This window comes from Salvelinus alpinus, chromosome 28 (assembly GCF_045679555.1).
Source record: "Salvelinus alpinus chromosome 28, SLU_Salpinus.1, whole genome shotgun sequence".
Taxonomy (NCBI): domain Eukaryota; kingdom Metazoa; phylum Chordata; class Actinopteri; order Salmoniformes; family Salmonidae; genus Salvelinus; species Salvelinus alpinus.
The window spans coordinates 12,264,574-12,284,059 of NC_092113.1; the positions used below are offsets into that span (position 1 = coordinate 12,264,574).

General features: G+C 44.6%; 1 protein-coding gene across 1 annotated transcript in view; it reads right to left on the bottom strand.

The window, feature by feature from the left end:
* The window catches only part of LOC139557988 (forkhead-associated domain-containing protein 1-like), a 48,538-nt gene that overhangs the window by 9,440 nt on the left and 19,612 nt on the right, over window positions 1-19,486 (bottom strand). The window contains exons 18-24 of the mRNA XM_071373359.1: window positions 16,252-16,366; window positions 14,906-15,012; window positions 14,089-14,248; window positions 13,603-13,729; window positions 2,223-2,318; window positions 1,627-1,853; window positions 992-1,160 (exon numbers count right to left, since the gene is read on the bottom strand). Of these exons, the coding sequence (XP_071229460.1) occupies window positions 992-1,160; window positions 1,627-1,853; window positions 2,223-2,318; window positions 13,603-13,729; window positions 14,089-14,248; window positions 14,906-15,012; window positions 16,252-16,366 (1,001 nt within the window). The remainder of the gene's footprint in view (window positions 1-991; window positions 1,161-1,626; window positions 1,854-2,222; window positions 2,319-13,602; window positions 13,730-14,088; window positions 14,249-14,905; window positions 15,013-16,251; window positions 16,367-19,486) is intronic.

Consider the following 19,486-nt stretch of genomic DNA (forward strand, 5'->3'; position numbering starts at 1 on the left):
AAGAAAATGTGGAAAAGGTCAAGGGGTCTGAATATTTTCCGAATGCACTATATATGCTTGTATGAACACTGGTACTGTAGATGCTATTGACTCATACTGTATGTAATAATGAGCCTTAGGTTATAGGTTCAGCCCTACGGTCAATTGCCATTCTGCGTCCCAATGAGACACCATCAGCATCTCCTAAGATTGTTCCAAGTTAGCTTTCTATCTACTTGATTATACAGTAATGGAGGAAATTTACCTTACTTAAGCACTTACTTGAATTTTGATCAATCCATACATGCTTGAACAGCACAACAAAGCCTGAGGAAGGGCCCAATAAATGCTATGTCTGTCTGTCTGTCTGTCTGTCTGTCTGTCTGTCTGTCTGTCTGTCTGTCTGTCTGTCTGTCTGTCTGTCTGTCTGTCTGTCTGTCTGTCTGTCTGTCTGTCTGTCTGTCTGTCTGTCTGTCTGTCTGTCTGTCGTGTGTGTGTGGACTTGCTTAGTGGGAAATCGACTAGTCATGTCCATTTTCAATGGACTCAGCATAGCTTGTCTGAGGGTGGGCAAATTACCTGGAACAAAAGTATGAGGTTCTTGTATCTGTTCTGTTAATAATGGCCCCAGGTAAATTACACTATTCCATGACTGGGATTCAACGGCAACGTCCGTAAGAATTTTACCACAGCTGTTATTTTCCAAATACTACCTACGCATGCATACCTGGAAGTAGTAACATTGATGAAGCAGAAACAGTCAGGTACCCAGCAAAGTTTAACTAGCTGGACTAGATAGATTTTAGGTGTTACAAAGCAAATCACCCCGTGGGTTGGACTGTTGAACTCCGTTCTACTAGGCTACTTTCTATACCTTTACGGCTCTTTACGGCCCTGGTGTTAAGGCCGATCTCCTGGTCCAGCCTATTGTACATCAAGGTGAATATGTGTTACAAAACAAATAGGCCCCTGGGTTTGTTGAGTGTTTCACTCCCCTCTACTACTTCTATACCTTACGGCTCTTTACGGCCCTGGTGTTTACGTCTATCTCATGTTCCAGACGACTCTGGGTGTGGAGCAAGGCCTCGCGAAGCAGGGAGCTCTCTTGGCTCTCCGTCTCCAGCTCGGTCCTCAGCATATCCAGCCTGGACTGGAGTTGCTGGCCCGCCGCCTGGCTCTCCCTGGGCAGGGGAGGGGAGGGAAGCAGAGGGGGAGGACAGATGTAATACAGACACTTATCAATGATCAAATCACCCTAACTACAATCCTGTTTCAAGTCACTTGAGGCAGGTGGGTTTTCTAATCATCAATCAAATGAGTCAACACATTACGTAAACACCAACCAATAAAAGTAGGCAAAATAAATAGTTGACTCTTTGTGTTGCTCCAACAGTAGCATCTCTCTTATAACTGAATTACTATTGAAGCAGCTAGCGGGTGATTGGTTGGTAAGAGTGTGGTGCTAGCAATGCCAAGTTATTTGGTACAATTTCTGCAGGGATTACATACACATTATAAAAATGTATGCACTCACTGTACTGTATATTGCTTTGTATAAAAGTGTCTGCAAAGTGGCATATTTGTAGTACACTATTGAGGAAAGGGATCTATTTCATGGCCCTGTATTCCCTTCTTTTATTTCCCTACCTGAGAGTAGTCATTTCTCTATGCTGCTGCTGCAGTAGGGTTTCACTTCGCTGGGCATGGCTGTGCTGTCGGGCCATGCAGCTCCGGAGCAGCTCCAGGTCTGCATGACGCAAAGAAGCCAGACTGGCCCTCTCCTCCTGGGGCAGGTGCTGCAGGGACACACACCCCTGCAGCTGGCCCTCGCTCAACTCCAGAGCATCGCACAGCGCCCGTGCCAGATCCAGGTACTGAGAGAGAGAGAGGGAGAGAGAGAGCGAGAGAGAAAAAGAGAGAGAAAGAGAGAGAGAGAGAGAGAGAGAGAGAGAGAGAGAGAGAGAGAGAGAGAGAGAGAGAGAGAGAGAGAGAGAGAGAGAGAAAGAGAAAGAAAAATAGAGAGAGAGACAAAGACAGAATGAGAGGAGTAATTGATGATTATTTGAATCAAGTAGGTGCTGGGCTAGGACAAAAACCTGCACACCCTGTGGCTCTCTTGGGTTAGAATTGAAGAACACTGCAGCCCAGTCACCCGTAGATGGCAATGGGGATACATTCTGCTAAATGTCATATAGCTGTCATAGCCACCCACACTCTCCCCCTGAGAGCATCCTTCCACTCACTGTCCTCTCGCTGAGGTCCAGGGCGTCTGATAGGTCCAGTCTGGCTGTGCGCTCCAGGGTCTCCTCCCCGAATGCTCCAGGGAGTGGCCAGCCACTCTAGATTGAAATGATCATGTAACATATGACATTACACAATACGTTGATAATCATAGTCATTGGCATTAAGATGAATTTCTCAGCAGAGTGAGTATTGGGACGTGTTCATTGGGTGCATTTAATGAAAAACTTTTAATACATTTTGCAATGGAAAAAGAAAATAAGTAACCATCTGTCTTATGTAACCATACCAAACGTAACATATCATACTAATTTGAGTTCCCGGATTTACGTTTACTATGTTACGGTTAGTCTATGAGACCAGGCTGGGTCAGGTGCTTACCACTGCAGACCTCGGTGTGCTGAGTTTGCTCGCCTCACTCCCTGCTTGTTTCTTAGGTGCCCCCTGCTGGGTGAAGCGCTCTGACGGAACAAACAGTTACCCAAATATCAGAGAAGAGGAACACTTTGGAGGACACAAAGTTTTATAGTCTCCTAAGTCATTTAAATACATATGTAGACAATGTACAATGACATTGACCAAGGCATAGAGATAGGGAGCAGCACAAAAACAGCATATTAAAAAAATATATATTTTCCCTACTTAACAAAAAAAAATGTTATCTGAGATAATCTGATATGGGGTCTTAGGGCCCCTGGTCCCTGCCCTAATTAATCCTGCAATAGCCTTCGCCGTGTTCAATTATATCACATGGGAGCAAAACCTTCTTTCTATATTCATAGAGTTTTGACCTTGCTTACTCAGGGGCCATGTTTGCTCCAAAGCTCCGATCCTGGCCCTCATCTCTGACAGAGCCTCCCTCTGATGCTGAATCACCTCCTTGTGTCGATAACCTCTGGACTTTGACCCCTGCTTGGCATACTCCCCAGGAGCGGTGACAGTGGCCATTTCCTGGACACAAAGGGAGAATAAAATGACATTTGAATCATATTCTTAACTCATGATAGGGTCTAGAGTTTTCCTCTGAGAGGTTCAGCTCAGGATTTCACAACTCAGAGGTAGAGGTGGGGGACAACACTAAGTGGACTATGGTTGTAGCCAAAAAGTCAATTGACATGAAGGAAGAGCTGGATGCATCACCAAATGATTGAGTATGTGTATAATGCTGAAGAGTGGTAAGTACAAAGTAGGAGGATGAGTTGAGCCTCTCACACTGAAAAGAAGACCCCAAAGGTTTAGAATGCAGCTGGACACATATTCAATCTCTCCCTGTCCCAGTCTGTTGTCCCCACATGCTTCAAGATGGCCACCATTGTTCCTGTACCCAAGAATACAAAGGTAACTGAACTAAATTACCATTGCCCCGTAGCACTCACTTCTGTTATCATGAAGTGCTTTGAGAGACAAGTCAAGGATCATATCACCTCCAGCTTACCTGTCACCCTAGACCCAATTCAATTTGCTTACCGCCCCAATAGGTCCACAGAGGATGCAATCGCCATCACACTACACTGCCCTATCTCATCTGGACAAGATAAATACCTATGTAAGAATGCTGTTCATTGACTACAGCTCAGCATTCAACACCATAGTGCCCTTCAAGCTCATCATTAAGCTTGAGGCCCTCAACCCTGTGCAATTGCGTCCTGGACTTCCTGACGGTCCGCCCCAGGTGGTGAAGGTAGGAAACAACATCTCCACTTCGCTGATCCTCAACACTGGGGCCCCACAAGGGTGCGTGCTCAGCCCCCTCCTGTACTCCCTGTTCACCCATGACTGTGTGGCTATGCACGCCTCCAACTCAATCATCAAGTTTGCAGACAATACAACAGTAGTAGGCTTGATTACCAACAATGACGAGTCAGCCTCCAGGGAGGAGGTGAGGGCTCTCGGAGTGCGGTGTCAGGAAAATAACCTCTCCCTCAACGTCAACAAAACAAAGGAGATGATCATGGACTTCAGGAAACAGCAGAGGGAGCACCCCCCTATCCACATCGATGGGACAGCAGTGGAGAAGGTAGAAAGTTAAGTTCCTTGGCGTACACATCATGGACAAACTGAAATGGTCCACCCACACAGAGAGTGTTTTTTTATTTTTATTTCACCTTTATTTAACCAGGTAGGCTAGTTGAGAACAAGTTCTCATTTGCAACTGCGACCTGGCCAAGATAAAGCATAGCAGTGTGAACAGACAACACAGAGTTACACATGGAGTAAACAATAAACAAGTCAATAACATGGTAGAAAAAAAGAGAATCTATATACAATGTGTGCAAAAGGCATGAGGTAGGCAATAAATCGAATAATTACAATTTAGCAGATTAACACTGGAGTGATAAATCATCAGATGATCATGTGCAAGAAGAGATACTGGTACTGGTGTGCAAAAGAGCAGAAAAGTAAATAAATAAAAGCAGTATGGGGGGTGAGGTAGGTAAATTGGGTGGGTAGTTTACAGATGGACTATGTACAGCTGCAGCGATCGGTTAGCTGCTCGGATAGCAGATTTTTAAAGTTGTTGAGGGAGATAAAAGTCTCCAACTTCAGAGATTTTTGCAATTCGTTCCAGTCGCAGGCAGCAGAGAACTGGAAGGAAAGGCGTCCAAATGAGGTTTTAGCTTTAGGGATGATCAGTGAGATACACCTGCTGGAGCGCGTGCTGCGGGTGGGTGTAGCCATCGTGACCAGTGAACTGAGATAAGGCGGCACTTTACCTAGCATAGCCTTGTAGATGACCTGGAGCCAGTGGGTCTGACGACGAACATGTAGCGAGGGCCAGCCGACTAGGGCATACAGGTCGCAGTGGTGGGTCGTATAAGGTGCTTTAGTAACAAAACGAATGGCACTGTGATAAACTGCATCCAGTTTGCTGAGTAGAGTGTTGGAAGCTATTTTGTAGATGACATCGCCGAAGTCGAGGATCGGCAGGATAGTCAGTTTTACTAGGGTAAGTTTGGCGGCGTGAGTGAAGGAGGCTTTGTTGCGGAATAGAAAGCCGATTCTTGATTTGATTTTGGATTGGAGATGTTTGATATGAGTCTGGAAGGAGAGTTTGCAGTCTAGCCAGACACCTAGGTACTTATAGATGTCCACATATTCTAGGTCGGAACCGTCCAGGGTGGTGATGCTAGTCGGGCGTGCGGGTGCAGGCAGCGAACGGTTGAAAAGCATGCATTTGGTTTTACTAGCGTTTAAGAGCAGTTGGAGGCCACGGAAGGAGTGTTGTATGGCATTGAAGCTCGTTTGGAGGTTAGATAGCACAGTGTCCAGGGAAGGGCCGGAAGTATATAGAATGGTGTCGTCTGCGTAGAGGTGGATCAGGGAATCGCCCGCAGCAAGAGCAACATCATTGATGTATACAGAGAAAAGAGTCGGCCCGAGAATTGAACCCTGTGGTACCCCCATAGAGACTGCCAGAGGACCGGACAACATGCCCTCCGATTTGACACACTGAACTCTGTCTGCAAAGTAGTTGGTGAACCAGGCAAGGCAGTCATTAGAAAAACCGAGGCTACTGAGTCTGCCGATAAGAATATGGTGATTGACAGAGTCGAAAGCCTTGGCCAGGTCGATGAAGACGGCTGCACAGTAATGTCTTTTATCGATGGCGGTTATGATGTCGTTTAGTACCTTGAGCGTGGCTGAGGTGCACCCGTGACCGGCTCGGAAACCGGATTGCACAGCGGAGAAGGTACGGTGGGATTCGAGATGGTCAGTGATCTGTTTGTTGACTTGGCTTTCGAAGACCTTAGATAGGCAGGGCAGGATGGATATAGGTCTGTAACAGTTTGGGTCCAGGGTGTCTCCCCCTTTGAAGAGGGGGATGACCGCGGCAGCTTTCCAATCCTTGGGGATCTCAGATGATACGAAGGAGAGGTTGAACAGGCTGGTAATAGGGGGTGCGACAATGGCGGCGGACAGTTTCAGAAATAGGGGGTCCAGATTGTCAAGCCCAGCTGATTTGTATGGGTCCAGGTTTTCCAGCTCTTTCAGAACATCTGCTATCTGGATTTGGGTAAAGGAGAAGCTGGGGAGGCTTGGGCGAGTAGCAGCGGGGGGGGCGGGGCTGTTGGCCAAGGTTGGAGTCGCCAGGAAGAAGGCATGGCCAGCCATTGAGAAATGCTTGTTGAAGTCTTCGATTATCACGGATTTATCGGTGGTGACCGTGTTACCTAGCCTCAGTGCAGTGGGCAGCTGGGAGGAGGTGCTCTTGTTCTCCATGGACTTTACAGTATCCCAGAACTTTTTGGAGTTAGAGCTACAGGATGCGAATTTCTGCTTGAAAAAGCTGGCCTTTGCTTTCCTGACTGACTGCGTGTATTGGTTCCTGACTTCCCTGAACAGTTGCATATCGCGGGGGCTCTTCGATGCTATTGCAGTTCGCCACAGGATGTTTTTGTGCTGGTCGAGGGCAGTCAGGTCTGGAGTGAACCAAGGGCTATATCTGTTCTTGGTTCTGCATTTTTTGAACGGAGCATGCTTGTCTAATATGGTGAGGAAGTAACATTTAAAGAATGACCAGGCATCCTCAACTGACGGGATGAGGTCAATATCCTTCCAGGGTACCCGGGCCAGGTCGATTAGAAAGGCCTGCTCGCAGAAGTGTTTTAGGGAGCGTTTGACAGTGATGAGGGGTGGTCGTTTAACCGCAGACCCGTGGCGGATACAGGCAATGAGGCAGTGATCGCTGAGATCTTGATTGAAGACAGCAGAGGTGTATTTGGAGGGCAGGTTGGTCAGGATAATGTCTATTAGGGTGCCCATGTTTACGGATTTAGGGTTGTACCTGGTGGGTTCCTTGATGATTTGTGTGAGATTGAGGGCATCAAGCTTGGATTGTAGGACTGCCGGGGTGTTAAGCATATCCCAGTTTAGGTCACCTAACAGAACAAACTCTGAAGCTAGATGGGGAGCGATCAATTCACAGATGGTGTCCAGGGCACAGCTGGGAGCTGAGGGGGGTCGGTAGCAGGCGGCAACAGTGAGAGACTTATTTCTGGAGAGATTAATTTTTAAAATTAGAAGTTCGAACTGTTTGGGCATAGACCTGGAAAGTATGACAGAACTTTGCAGGCTATCTCTGCAGTAGATTGCAACTCCTCCCCCTTTGGCAGTTCTATCTTGACGGAAAGTGTTATAGTTGGGTATGGAAATCTCAGAATTTTTGGTGGCCTTCCTAAGCCAGGATTCGGACACGGCAAGGACATCAGGATTGGCAGAGTGTGCTAAAGCGGTGAGTAAGGCAAACTTAGGGAGGAGGCTTCTGATGTTGACATGCATGAGGCCAAGGCTTTTTCGATCGCAGAAGTCAACAAATGAGGGTGACTGGGGACATGCAGGGCCTGGGTTTACCTCCACATCACCCGAGGAACAGAGGAGTAGTAGGATGAGGGTGCGGCTAAAGGCTATCAAAACTGGTCGCCTAGAGCGTTGGGGACAAAGAATAAAAGGAGCAGATTTATGGGCGTGGTAGAATAGATTCTGGGCATAATGTGCAGACAGGGGTATGGAGGGGCGCGGGTACAGCGGAGGCAAGCCCAGGCACTGGGTGATGATAAGAGAGGTTGTATCTCTGGACATGCTGGTCTCAATGGGTGAGGTCACCGCATGTGTGGGGGGTGGGACAAAGGGGGTATCAGAGGTACGGAGAGTGGAACTACAGGGTCCATTGCAAACCAAAACAATGACAATGAAAACTATCCTGAACAACAGTATGCAAGGCATTTTGATATTTGAGAGAGACATACAATAAGGCATAAAGTGATTGCAGGTCTTGATTGGGAGAGCTAGCTAAAACAACAGGTAAGATAACAGCAGCAATAACAGGGTGCTAGTCTGACACAGCAACAACAGGTAAAAATGGCGATGACTAGGCAGAGAGGGTCGGATTAACTACACACAGATCCTGAGTTAAAGCACAGAGCCGACAGATAAGACACAAATAAACAGAATGGAGTACCGTGAATTAATGGACAGTCAAGCATGCATCAGCTATGTAGCCAAGTGATCATAGTGTCCAGGGGGCAGCCGTAGATGGAGCAGAGGAGGCCTCCACTAAGCTAGCACGCGGCGTGTAAAGTTAGTAGCCCGGGGGGTGGTCTGCTCAGACGGAGGGGGTCTGCTCAGACGTGGTTGTGTCGACAGAGAATCCAAGCCAGATGGCGATGGCGAAAGAGAGGTTGTGAATTGTAGAATAGTGTTTGCTAACTGGTGCTAGCTTCGTGGCAGTGGCAGTGGCACTAGCTCTTCAGCTAGCCGGCAGATGGGCCTAGCTCGAGGCTAGCTCAAGGCTAACTGGTGCTTGCTTCGGGACAGAGGTGTTAGCCAGTAGTAGCCACTCGGTTGCAGCTAGCTAGCTGTGATGATACGGTGTAATTGTCCAGAGCTTGCGTCAGGAATCCGGTGATGTGGTAGAGAAAAAGCAGTCCTATATGCTCTGGGTTGATATCGCGCTTGCAGCTAGCCGGCAGATGGGCCTAGCTCGAGGCTAGCTCAAGGCTAACTGGTGCTTGCTTCGGGACAGAGGTGTTAGCCAGTAGTAGCCACTCGGTTGCAGCTAGCTAGCTGTGATGATACGGTGTAATTGTCCAGAGCTTGCGTCAGGAATCCGGTGATGTGGTAGAGAAAAAGCATTCCTATATGCTCTGGGTTGATATCGCGCTGCAGCTAGCCGGCAGATGGGCCTAGCTCGAGGCTAGCTCAAGGCTAACTGGTGCTTGCTTCGGGACAGAGGTGTTAGCCAGTAGTAGCCACTCGGTTGCAGCTAGCTAGCTGTGATAATACGGTGTAATTGTCCAGAGCTTGCGTCAGGAATCCGTGTGGAATCCGTGTGAGGGAGAGGTGTGGTGAAGAAGGCAACAGCGCCTCTTCAACCTCAGGAGGCTGAAGAAACCCTCACAAACTTTTACAGATGCACAATTGAGAGCATCCCGTCGGGCTGTATCACCGCCTGGTACGGCAACTGCACCGCCCACAACCGCAGGGCTCTCCAGAGGACGGTGCGGTTTGCACAACGCATCACCGGGGGCAAACTACCTGCCCTCCAGGATACCTACAGCACCCGATGTCACAGGAAGACCAAAAAGATCATCAAGGACAACAACCACCCAAGCCACTGCCTGTTCACCCCGCTAGCATCCAGAAGGCGAGGTCAGTACAGGTGCATCAAAGCTGGGACAGAGAGACAGACAAACAACTTCTATCTCAAGGCCATCAGACTGTTCAACAGCCATCACTAGCACAGAGAGGATGCTGTCCACATACAGACTTGAAATCACTGGCCATTTTAATAAATAATAATAATAATAATACATTTAATAAACACTAGTCACGTTAATAATGCCACTTTAATAATGTTTACATATCTTGCATTACCCATGTATATACTGTATTCTATACTATATATTGCATCTTAGCCGATGCCGCTCTGTCATTGCTCATCCATATATTATATTTATATATTCTTATTCCATTCCTATACTTAGATTTGTGTGTATGAGGTATCTGTTGTGGAATTGCTAGATATTACTTGTTAGATATTGCTGCACTGTCGGAACTAAAGTGGCAAGAAAAAGTATGTGAACCTTTAGGAAATATCTGGATGTCTGCATAAATTGGTCATAAAATTAGATCTGATCTTCATCTAAGTCACAACCACAGACAAACTAATAACACTAATTATTGTATTTTTCTTGTCTATATTGAATATATAATTTAAACATTCACAGTGTAGGTTGGAAAAAGTATGTGAACCCCAAGGCTAATGAGTTCTGCAAAAGCTAATTGGAGTCAGGAGTCAGCTAACCTGGAGTACAATCATTGAGATGAGATTGGAGATGTTGGTTAGAGCTGCCTTGCCCAATAAAAACCACTTGCAAAATTTGAGTTTGCTATTCACAAGAAGCATTGCCTGATGTGAACCATGCCTCGAACAAAAGAGATCTCATAAGACCCTAGATTAAGAATTGTTGACTTGCATAAAGCTGAAAGGGTTATAAAAGTATCTCTAAAAACCTTGATATTCATCAGTCCACGGTAAGACAAATTGTCTATAAATGGAGAAAGTTCAGCACTGTTGCTACTCTCCCTAGGAGTGGCTGTCCTGTAAAGATGACTGCAAGAGCACAGCGGAGAATTCTCAATGAGGTTAAGAAGAATCCTAGAGTGTCAGCTAAAGACTTATAGAAATCTCTGGAACATGCTAACATCTCTGTTGACGAGTCTATGATACGTAAAACACTAAACAAGAATGGTGTTCATGGGAGGACACCACGGAAGAATCCACTGCTGTCCAAAAAAAACATTGCTGCACGTCTGAAGTTCGCAAAAGAGCACCTGGATGTTCCACAGTGCTACTGGCAAAATATTCTGTGGACAGATGAAACTAAAGTTAAGTTGTTTGGAAGGAACACACAAAACTATGTGTGTAGAAAAAAAGGCACAGCACACCAACATCAAAACCTCATCCCAACTGTAAAGTATGGTGAAGGGAGCATCATGATTTGGAGCTGCTTTGCTGCCTCAGGGCCTGGACAGCTAGCGATCATCGACAGAAAAACGAATTCCCAAGTTTACAAGACATTTTGCAGGAGAATGTAAGGCTATCTGTCCGCCAATTGAAGCTCAACAGAAGTTGGGTGATGCAACGGGACAATGACCCAAAACACATAATTAAATTAACAACAGAACAGCTTCAACAGAAGAAAATACGCCTTCTGGAGTGGCCCAGTCAGAGACCTGACCTCAACCCGATTGAGATGCTGTGGCAAGACCTCAAGAGAGCAGTGCACACCAGACACCCCAAGAATATTGCTGAACTGAAACAGTTTTGTAAAGAGGAATGGTCCAAAATTCCTCCTGACCGTCGTGCAGGTCTGATCCGTAACTACAGAAAACGTTTGGATGAGGTTATTGCTGCCAAAGAAGGGTCAACCAGTTATTAAATCCAAGGGTTCACATACTTTTCCCACCCTGCACTGTGAATGTTTACACGGAGTGTTCAATAAAGACAGGAAAACGTATAATTGTTTGTGTGTTATTAGTTTAAGCAGACTGTTTGTCTATTGTTGTGAATTAGATGATCAGATCAAATGTTATGACCAATTTATGCAGAAGTCCAGGAAATTCCAAAGGGTTCACATACTTTTTCTTGCCATTGTAGGAGAACAAGCATTTCGCTACACGTGCAATAACATCTGCTAACCATGTGTAACAGTATAACTTTAGACCGTCCCCTCGCGAACCAGGGACCCTCTGCACACATCAACAACAGTCACCCACGAAGCGTCGTTACCCATCGCTCCACAAAGGCCGCGGCCCTTGCAGAGAAAGGGGAACCACTACTTCTAGGTTTCAGAGCAAGTGACGTAACTGATTGAAACACTATTAGCGCGTACCCGCTAACTAGCTAGCCATTTCACATCCGTTACACTCACCCCCCTTTCAACCTCCTCCTTTTTCCGCAGCAACCAGTGATCCGGGTCAACAGCATCAATGTAACAGTTTAACTTTATGGCGTCCCCTCACCCCGACCCGGGTGCGCACCACCCCTAACTAACTAGCTAGCCATTTCACATCCGTTACACATGTGTATGTGACCAATAAAATGTTATTTGAATTGACTACGACAGTAGGGAGGTGTCCTTCTATTACCCCAAAGATATGACCCACATCTACACCCTGTTACAATTGATCACTAGCTTTTAGATAAAGCGATTCATACACGGGTCGCGAACACATCTCACTAACAAATTATTCATTTAGAAAAATGCACATTTATATTTTAATCTATTATATTTCATTCTCCATTCTCTGGTGTCATGGCTATACATCCACTAATATTCCTTTATACAATTAAGGTTTCAGATTTGTGTTTTGGACTCATATCAAGCAATGGCGCTTCTGTTAATGCGCAAATCATTTGACTGCTGGCATCTTGCAGGTTGAGATTCTTTTTGGCTGTGCTTTATGAAAAGATCCAAGCTGTTACTAGACTATGACGTGTGATTTCTTTGTGTTGCTATGAGTGAAATCGAAGGAAATTATATTGACTTGTCAAAAATGCATAGAAATGCACCTCCATTGAGTTCAATGACTCGGTGGACGTTGACTTGAGCTCCTTTCCAGCCAAGTGTCCTTGACTGCAGATCTGTGGCTGATCGTATGAAACACACTCAGGGACACAACGCTTGTCATTGTGGTCTGTTGTGTGAGTCAGCAAGTTCGAATGCATCACCTACTGACACAATGCAATGTTCCCGAGCCTATTGACTATAACACGGGTACTAAAACAAGAGTCTGAATGGCTATTTTGTAGAAGTGAGTGATTGAGTGACACACACGCGCACACACGGACGGACGGACGGACGGACGGACGGACGGACAGACAGACAGACACACACACACACACACACACACACAAATACAGTTTGTGTAACAAACACAAGCCTAAATCATGTCTGGGCAGTACGAAGCTGTTGAGGCCCTCTATTTTCCATTTAGAGAGACAAACAGCAGATAAATGAGTGTCCTGGGGAATACAAAGGAGTCGTATCATGTTGTACTGTACTGTTGTTATGGTTTACGACAAGGTGCTGCTTTACATGCGAGTGTGTTGTCAGGATGCGAGGCACATGCCATTAAACATAGTGATGCACAATGTCATATAATGTATCTCCTGCTTCTCCAGTGTCCTGATAGGAGGGGGAATAGGAGATGGTCTCTTCCTCTGAGTGTTGATTGTACTGAGTAAGAGGCGTGTCACCACAGCACAAGATCATTATCAGCAGAACCTGTTCAAACTGGCTTTTCTTTGAGGAAACAGAGACACCCTCCAGCGTTTACTGAACCAGACAGCTAAATATCAGACCTCTTTTTTCAGTAACGTATTCAAGTGTATGTGTGGTGAACCTATGATGCTGCAGATTTTTTCCATATTGTTGTGTGCCTCGTGCTTCATTTGATTCCTCTCTTGCCTTCAGTTGATCAATGCGGTTGGAGAGTGCAATCCTCTTAGCCTGGTCCCAGATATGTTTGTCCTTTATAGCATAGTCAACTCCTATGGTTGTTGTCTGGCATGATAACCACCGTATGAGTCGATGAGACAGCACATACACATCTGGGACCAGACTACAAACACCTGGTGTCCCTGGTCTAAATCTAAATCAACCAGTTCACCAAAAGCCAGGAGACACGGCGGCCCTCGAGGACCAGAGGTGTACACCACTGGCCCTGTATTCCTAAAGCGTCTCAGAGTAGGGAGTACAAGGATCAGGTTCCCCCTTGGGTTCACTCATTATAATCTAAAAGTCAAAACTGATCCTAAATCAGCACTCCTACTCTGAGATTCTTTGTGAATATGGGCCTTTATGAAATTCCACTCGCCTTTGTGTGTGGTGGTATGCAGGTGACAACAGAGTAGTGGACAGGCTGGGTCTGCTCTGGGTTTGTCCTCTGTTCCTTCATCTCTCTCTCTGCCCTGAGACTCTTCTCCAGGTCCACCTGACAAAGCCTGGTAGGACACAACACATTAGATAAAATCAAATCATATCATAAAATATACGATAGGACACAACGCATCAGCCCTTCACTACATGCTGGCTGGCTGCTTGCTATCTTAATGACCCTAATATAGCTACTACATTACTTTGTACTTATGCCATTTCAAGGTAAATATATATTTTTTGCTCAAATTGTATTATATCGTGGCGAGAAACCACGAGAGAGTTTAAATGTATTGGTTCTTCACATTTGTACACATATGATATTACATTTGAGGATTCCACATTACAAATCCAATGTAACCGATGGGGATTGGTAACCTCACTCCTCAGCTTTAAATGTCTCCCCCCGCACCTACCTCAGACCTACCTCAATTCATCCCTCACTTTCTCAAGCTCCTCCCCTTTCTGCTCCACGAGTTGTGACATCAGCATTAGCTTCTGAGTGAGAATGCTCAGTTGGACCCTCTGATCCACAACCAGAGCCTTAAGCTGCTCCAACTGTAGTTTCTGCTGCTCACTGAGCTCCCCTGCAGAATACACACAGTTAAGCATTCACACACACACACACACACACACGCACACACACACACACACACACACACACAAGCGCACACAAGCGCACACAATGTGAGACTGCTATGTTATCAGACAAAAATGTGCTTCTGCTGAATGTGATCTGACATATCCAGGTAACTGCCAAAATAAAGGAAACACCAACATAAAGTGTCTTAATAGAGCATTGGGCCACCACGAGACAGAACATCATTTGGTGTTTTGTTGATGGTGAAAAACAATGTCTCAGGCGCCACTCCAGAATCTCCCATAAGTGTTCAATTGGGTTGAGATCTGGTGACTGAGGCAGCCATGACATTTGGTTTACATTGTTTTTATGCTCATCAAGTCATTCTGTGACCACTTGTGCCCAGTGGATGGGGGCATTGTCATTCTATGGGGGCATAGCCATGGTAGCCAATGTAATGGCCGGCCCAGCATTTTTATACATGACCCTAAGCATGATGGGATCTTCATTGCTTAATTAACTAAGGAACCACACCTGTGTGGAAGCACTTGCTTTCAATATTCTTTGTATCATTGTTTCATTTACATACTGCCACAATTTTTTTATAAATTTGAAAACCATAATATACTGAAGGGATGGATCAACAGAGATTGTGAGATTGCACCTGTCATGTCTGTTATCCTGGCATTGGCTGCAGCCAGGTCACGACTCAAAGCCACGATGAGGTCACCTTGGCTACATGTTTCCAGCTGAGACTGGGCCAAGTCTGCCCTGGAGAGATGAGAACAAGGAAAACAAGAGGAGGGTATTTTAGTTAACAAACTAGAAATATGGAATGGTTGAACAAAAAGTAAATCTGTACACGTTTCGACCCCAAACTGGGGCTTCCTCAGTAGAATGTTCGACCATGTTTAGCCTGATTAATCCACTTACTCATAATTCCACAGCTTCACTACGGACACATGCACATGCACCCGCACGCACACACACGCAGTCCCTAACCCCTAACCCGTACCCTAACCCGTAGCCTAACCCTAACCTGAAAACCTAACCTTAATCCTGACCCTAAAACTAACCCTAGTTCCTAACCCTTAACCTAACACTAATTCTAACCTTATCCCTAAACCCGTAGAAATAGCATTTGACCTTGTGGGGACTAACAAAAAGTCCCCAGTTGGTCCAAAAAAAAATGTTTACTATTCTTGTGGGGACTTCTGGTCCCCACAAGTATAGTTAAACACATCCACACACACACACACACACGCACACAGACACACACAGACACACACAGACTGAAACAAGGCCTTATATCACCATATTTGAAAGAGATAACTGTGGTAATATAAATTAGCTGTAAAAAATAAGTCTGCATGATCATTAATCTAAGATTTAAAAGACACATGCTGCACTGTAGCTCTACTATACTGTGTTTTCAGAAATGGACACCAGGGACTCTCATAGGCTTATCTTTAACTGGAATGCAGTGGCACACATGGGATGGGATAAGAAGACCTCAGATTACATTTAGGAATCAGTGCCTGGGCCTTCAGAAGTAATCCTCCGATTGGTTTGAGACAAGAGGGTCGTTTCACAGACTGATCCCTATATGGATCATATATATCAGAGTCATTATATAAGAAAAGCATGAGTCGTGACTCACGCATATATTTCTGGCCTCATGAATTATTCATGAGGAAAGCACAGTGTGAGCATGGGGATGTTTGCTGAGTGATGACGTCACTCCTTTGTGGAAGATGGCAAGAAGTACCATGGTGTGAATACACAGAGACAGCATCTAAGGTGAATAACCTTACATTAAAACATTTGGAGGTTGCATACATTATGATTTACAATCAAAACTGTTGATGTATTGCATCAGATTTACTATAAAATGTGGTAAGGTCCCTCTAGTTAAATGTCAGTAATAGTCTGTGCCTATTGGGGAATGTTTCCACTACTTAGTCTCATCAATATTGAGGCCATCTAATAAGTTGAAAACCCCCTCTTTACCTGAGCGAAGTGATATTACCCTCCAGGGCTGCTACCTCTGAGGCCTGTTTAGTATGTGTCTCCAGGGGACTGGTACTCATCACAGGCCTACTACTCTCCAGATTCCCCTCCAACGCTGTGGAGAGTTAGAAGACATTATAAAGGCTCATACATGGTTAAAACAAGTTATAAAGCATTATATCTGCACCCTGTAAGTATTTAAGTATCCGATTCTCTGGGTCTTTCCTGAAAAATAGACACCAGCTGGTCAGATTCAATGTTCACTTCAGCCCTTCCAGAACCACCTGTACAGGATCCCCACAAGGCTCTATCATCTTGCCGGTGCTATTCACCCTGTACACAGACGACTGTAGGAGCTCGGACCCAGAGATTACGTTCATTAAGTACTTTGATGACACAGTAATAATAGACAGGCAATCCAGAGGGGCGCCTCCAGGCTGAAATCGACAGGTTTCCACTGTAGTGTAACCAGAACTACCTGCACCTCAATGCAACCAAAACCAAAGACCTGGTCATTGACTTTAGAAGAGACCAACCTACCATCCCAGCGCTGGAGGTTAACGGACACATCATTAAACAAGGAGAAGACTACAAACACCTAGGAATCATCATCAACAACAAGCTCTTCTTCAAAAGAAGCACTGAACAAATTCACTCAAAATTTCAACAACCCCTGTTCTTTCTACAGAAATTGAGGAAGTTTAATGTACACCAATCAATCCTCCAATAATTTTATAACTGCTTTATAGAATCCATCATAGCTTTTAATGTTGTAGGGTGGTTTGGTGCTCTAGGGAACACAAGCCTGAACCCACTGAACAGGGTAATACGAATCAGTGAGAAGGTCATTGGAGCAAGCCAGGACCCCTCAGTGACATTTACAAAAAAAGAGTGAGGAAGAAGGGATAACAAATAGCTTTTGACACCCATACAAACTGAAGAGATCAACTTCTAGTTTTGTGCCAAAAACCGGAGAGCAACTTCTGTCTGGTGAAGTCCACAAAGCATATTGCATGTAACAAACAGTTACATGACCTACAACATAGTCAAGCAAGTTCATGTCTACGACATCTTCGGACCACTAATCAACTATTGATTTAGAACCACGGAGAGTTACCGCGAGTAGCAAAGAAAACAGGAGCTGCCTTCACTATTCCAGCACCATTTCAACTTCAATATTTCAACATTATCAAATCACCTATGCTTATTCTAGTACAGTGGCAACTAAAAGATACCAAAACAATTTAGTCCAATCAACTTAAACTAAATAGAATGTGGCTGTCGATGGTTCTGATTTCTGTGTGTCTGTGTTGACGCACCAATGTCTTCCTCCTCTCTTTAATGTTGACGAAACGGTCTATTTCTCTTTTTTGTTGTCCTAGGCTACCTGGCTAAAAATAGCTTAAACCTCTACGGGATCGGTTCCCCCCGCGGGACGGTTGAGCTAACGTTGGCTAATGTGATTAGCATGAGGTTGCAAGTAACAAGAACATTTCCCAGGACATAGACATATCTGATATGGGCAGAAAGCTTAAATTCTTGTTAATCTAACTGCATTGTCCAATTTACAGTAGCTGTTACAGTGAAATAATACCATGCTATTGTCTGAGGAGAGTGCACAGTTATGAACTTGAAAATGTATTAATAAACCAATTAGGCACATTTGGGCAGTCTTGATACAACATTTTGAACAGAAATTCAGTGGTTCATTGAATCAGTCTAAAACTGTGCACATACACTGCTGCTATCTAGTGGCCAAAATCTAAATTGTGCCTAACCTGGGATATAACATTTTGGCCTTTCTCTTGCATTTCAAAGATGATTTTTTTTAAAGAGAAAAAACACGTTTTTTCTTTGTATTATCTTTTACCAGATCTAATGTGTTAAATTCTCCTACATTAATTTCACATTTTCACAAACTTCAAAGTGTTTCCTTTCAAATGGTATCAAGAATATGCATATCCTTGCTTCAGGTCCTGAGCTACAGGCAGTTAGATTTGGGTATGTCATTATAGGCGAAAATTGAAAAGAAGGATCCGATCCTTCTTTTCATGGGCAACATTAGCCTTCTACTGTACATCTAGTTACATATTGAATGTCCATCCTCTCAGGCCAGGGGCACAATGTATGAATTAATGGTTGGATCAGAATCACTGTTATAATCATTGGCCAGTACAGAGAATTAAGTCCAAATCCCTATCTCCATCCATTTAATTTAGGAAAGGGCCAATTTTTGCTAGCTAGCTAGCCAACGGAGGACAACAACACAACGAGATGCAACAATTCAAGTTGTTTCTGTCAGTGACACATGCTCTCAATGTGATTTGATAGGAGTGAAGACAAATCCAAACTGGCTTCCATTGACACTTTTTTTTGGTGTGCCAGGACCCTTCACACTTGAGCTCACTCAGTTTAGCTCAATGCTGATTGGCCAAATGCTCGCTGACTTCCCCTGCATTCAATGCTACGGGCAGCAACAATCTAATGCTTTTTTTACCAGACAGAATCAGATAGATGGTCTACACATACAGAGACAGAGGGGCACTGTTTCGCTCGCTTGGATGCTTTCCAGTGAGATACATTAATTGAAGGAAAATTATTAAACACAGAGACAAAAGATAAATTATTATTTAAAAAGATTATTGGTCAAATATTTGGGGAAGCCTGGCTTCCCTTGGCACCCATGAATACACACCACTGTTTGTGTCTTGTATGTACCAATTCGTCACCACACATGAAGCTCCCTCCCAGGAATTAAAAGTCATTTGCATTGAATTTTGAATAAGTAAAGTGTTACTGAGTTTATTTCACACCCAGTAACACCAAGTTTAACTATGCATTGATAATACACTCTCTGGCATTTGACTACAAAGTGTAATGTAATTGAGGAAAATATGTGCTTCTAGCATTGCTCTTTAGTGTTGCATTACACGTGACTGTCATCTAGTGACATAAAATGGCACTACCTTGCATTAAGCACACTACTGTGTCCAGTGCTGTTTAATTTAGACTTGTGGGAACTGACCAACAGTACCTTCAGAAAGTATTCATACCACTTGACTTATTCCACATTTTGTTATGTTACAGCCTGAATTCAAATTTGATTCAATGTATTATTTTCTCACCCATCTACTCACAATAAACCATAACGACAGAGTGAACAAATGTTTTTAGAAATTGTAGCAAATTTATTGAAAATTAAATACAGAAATGTACATAAGTATTCACCTCCCTA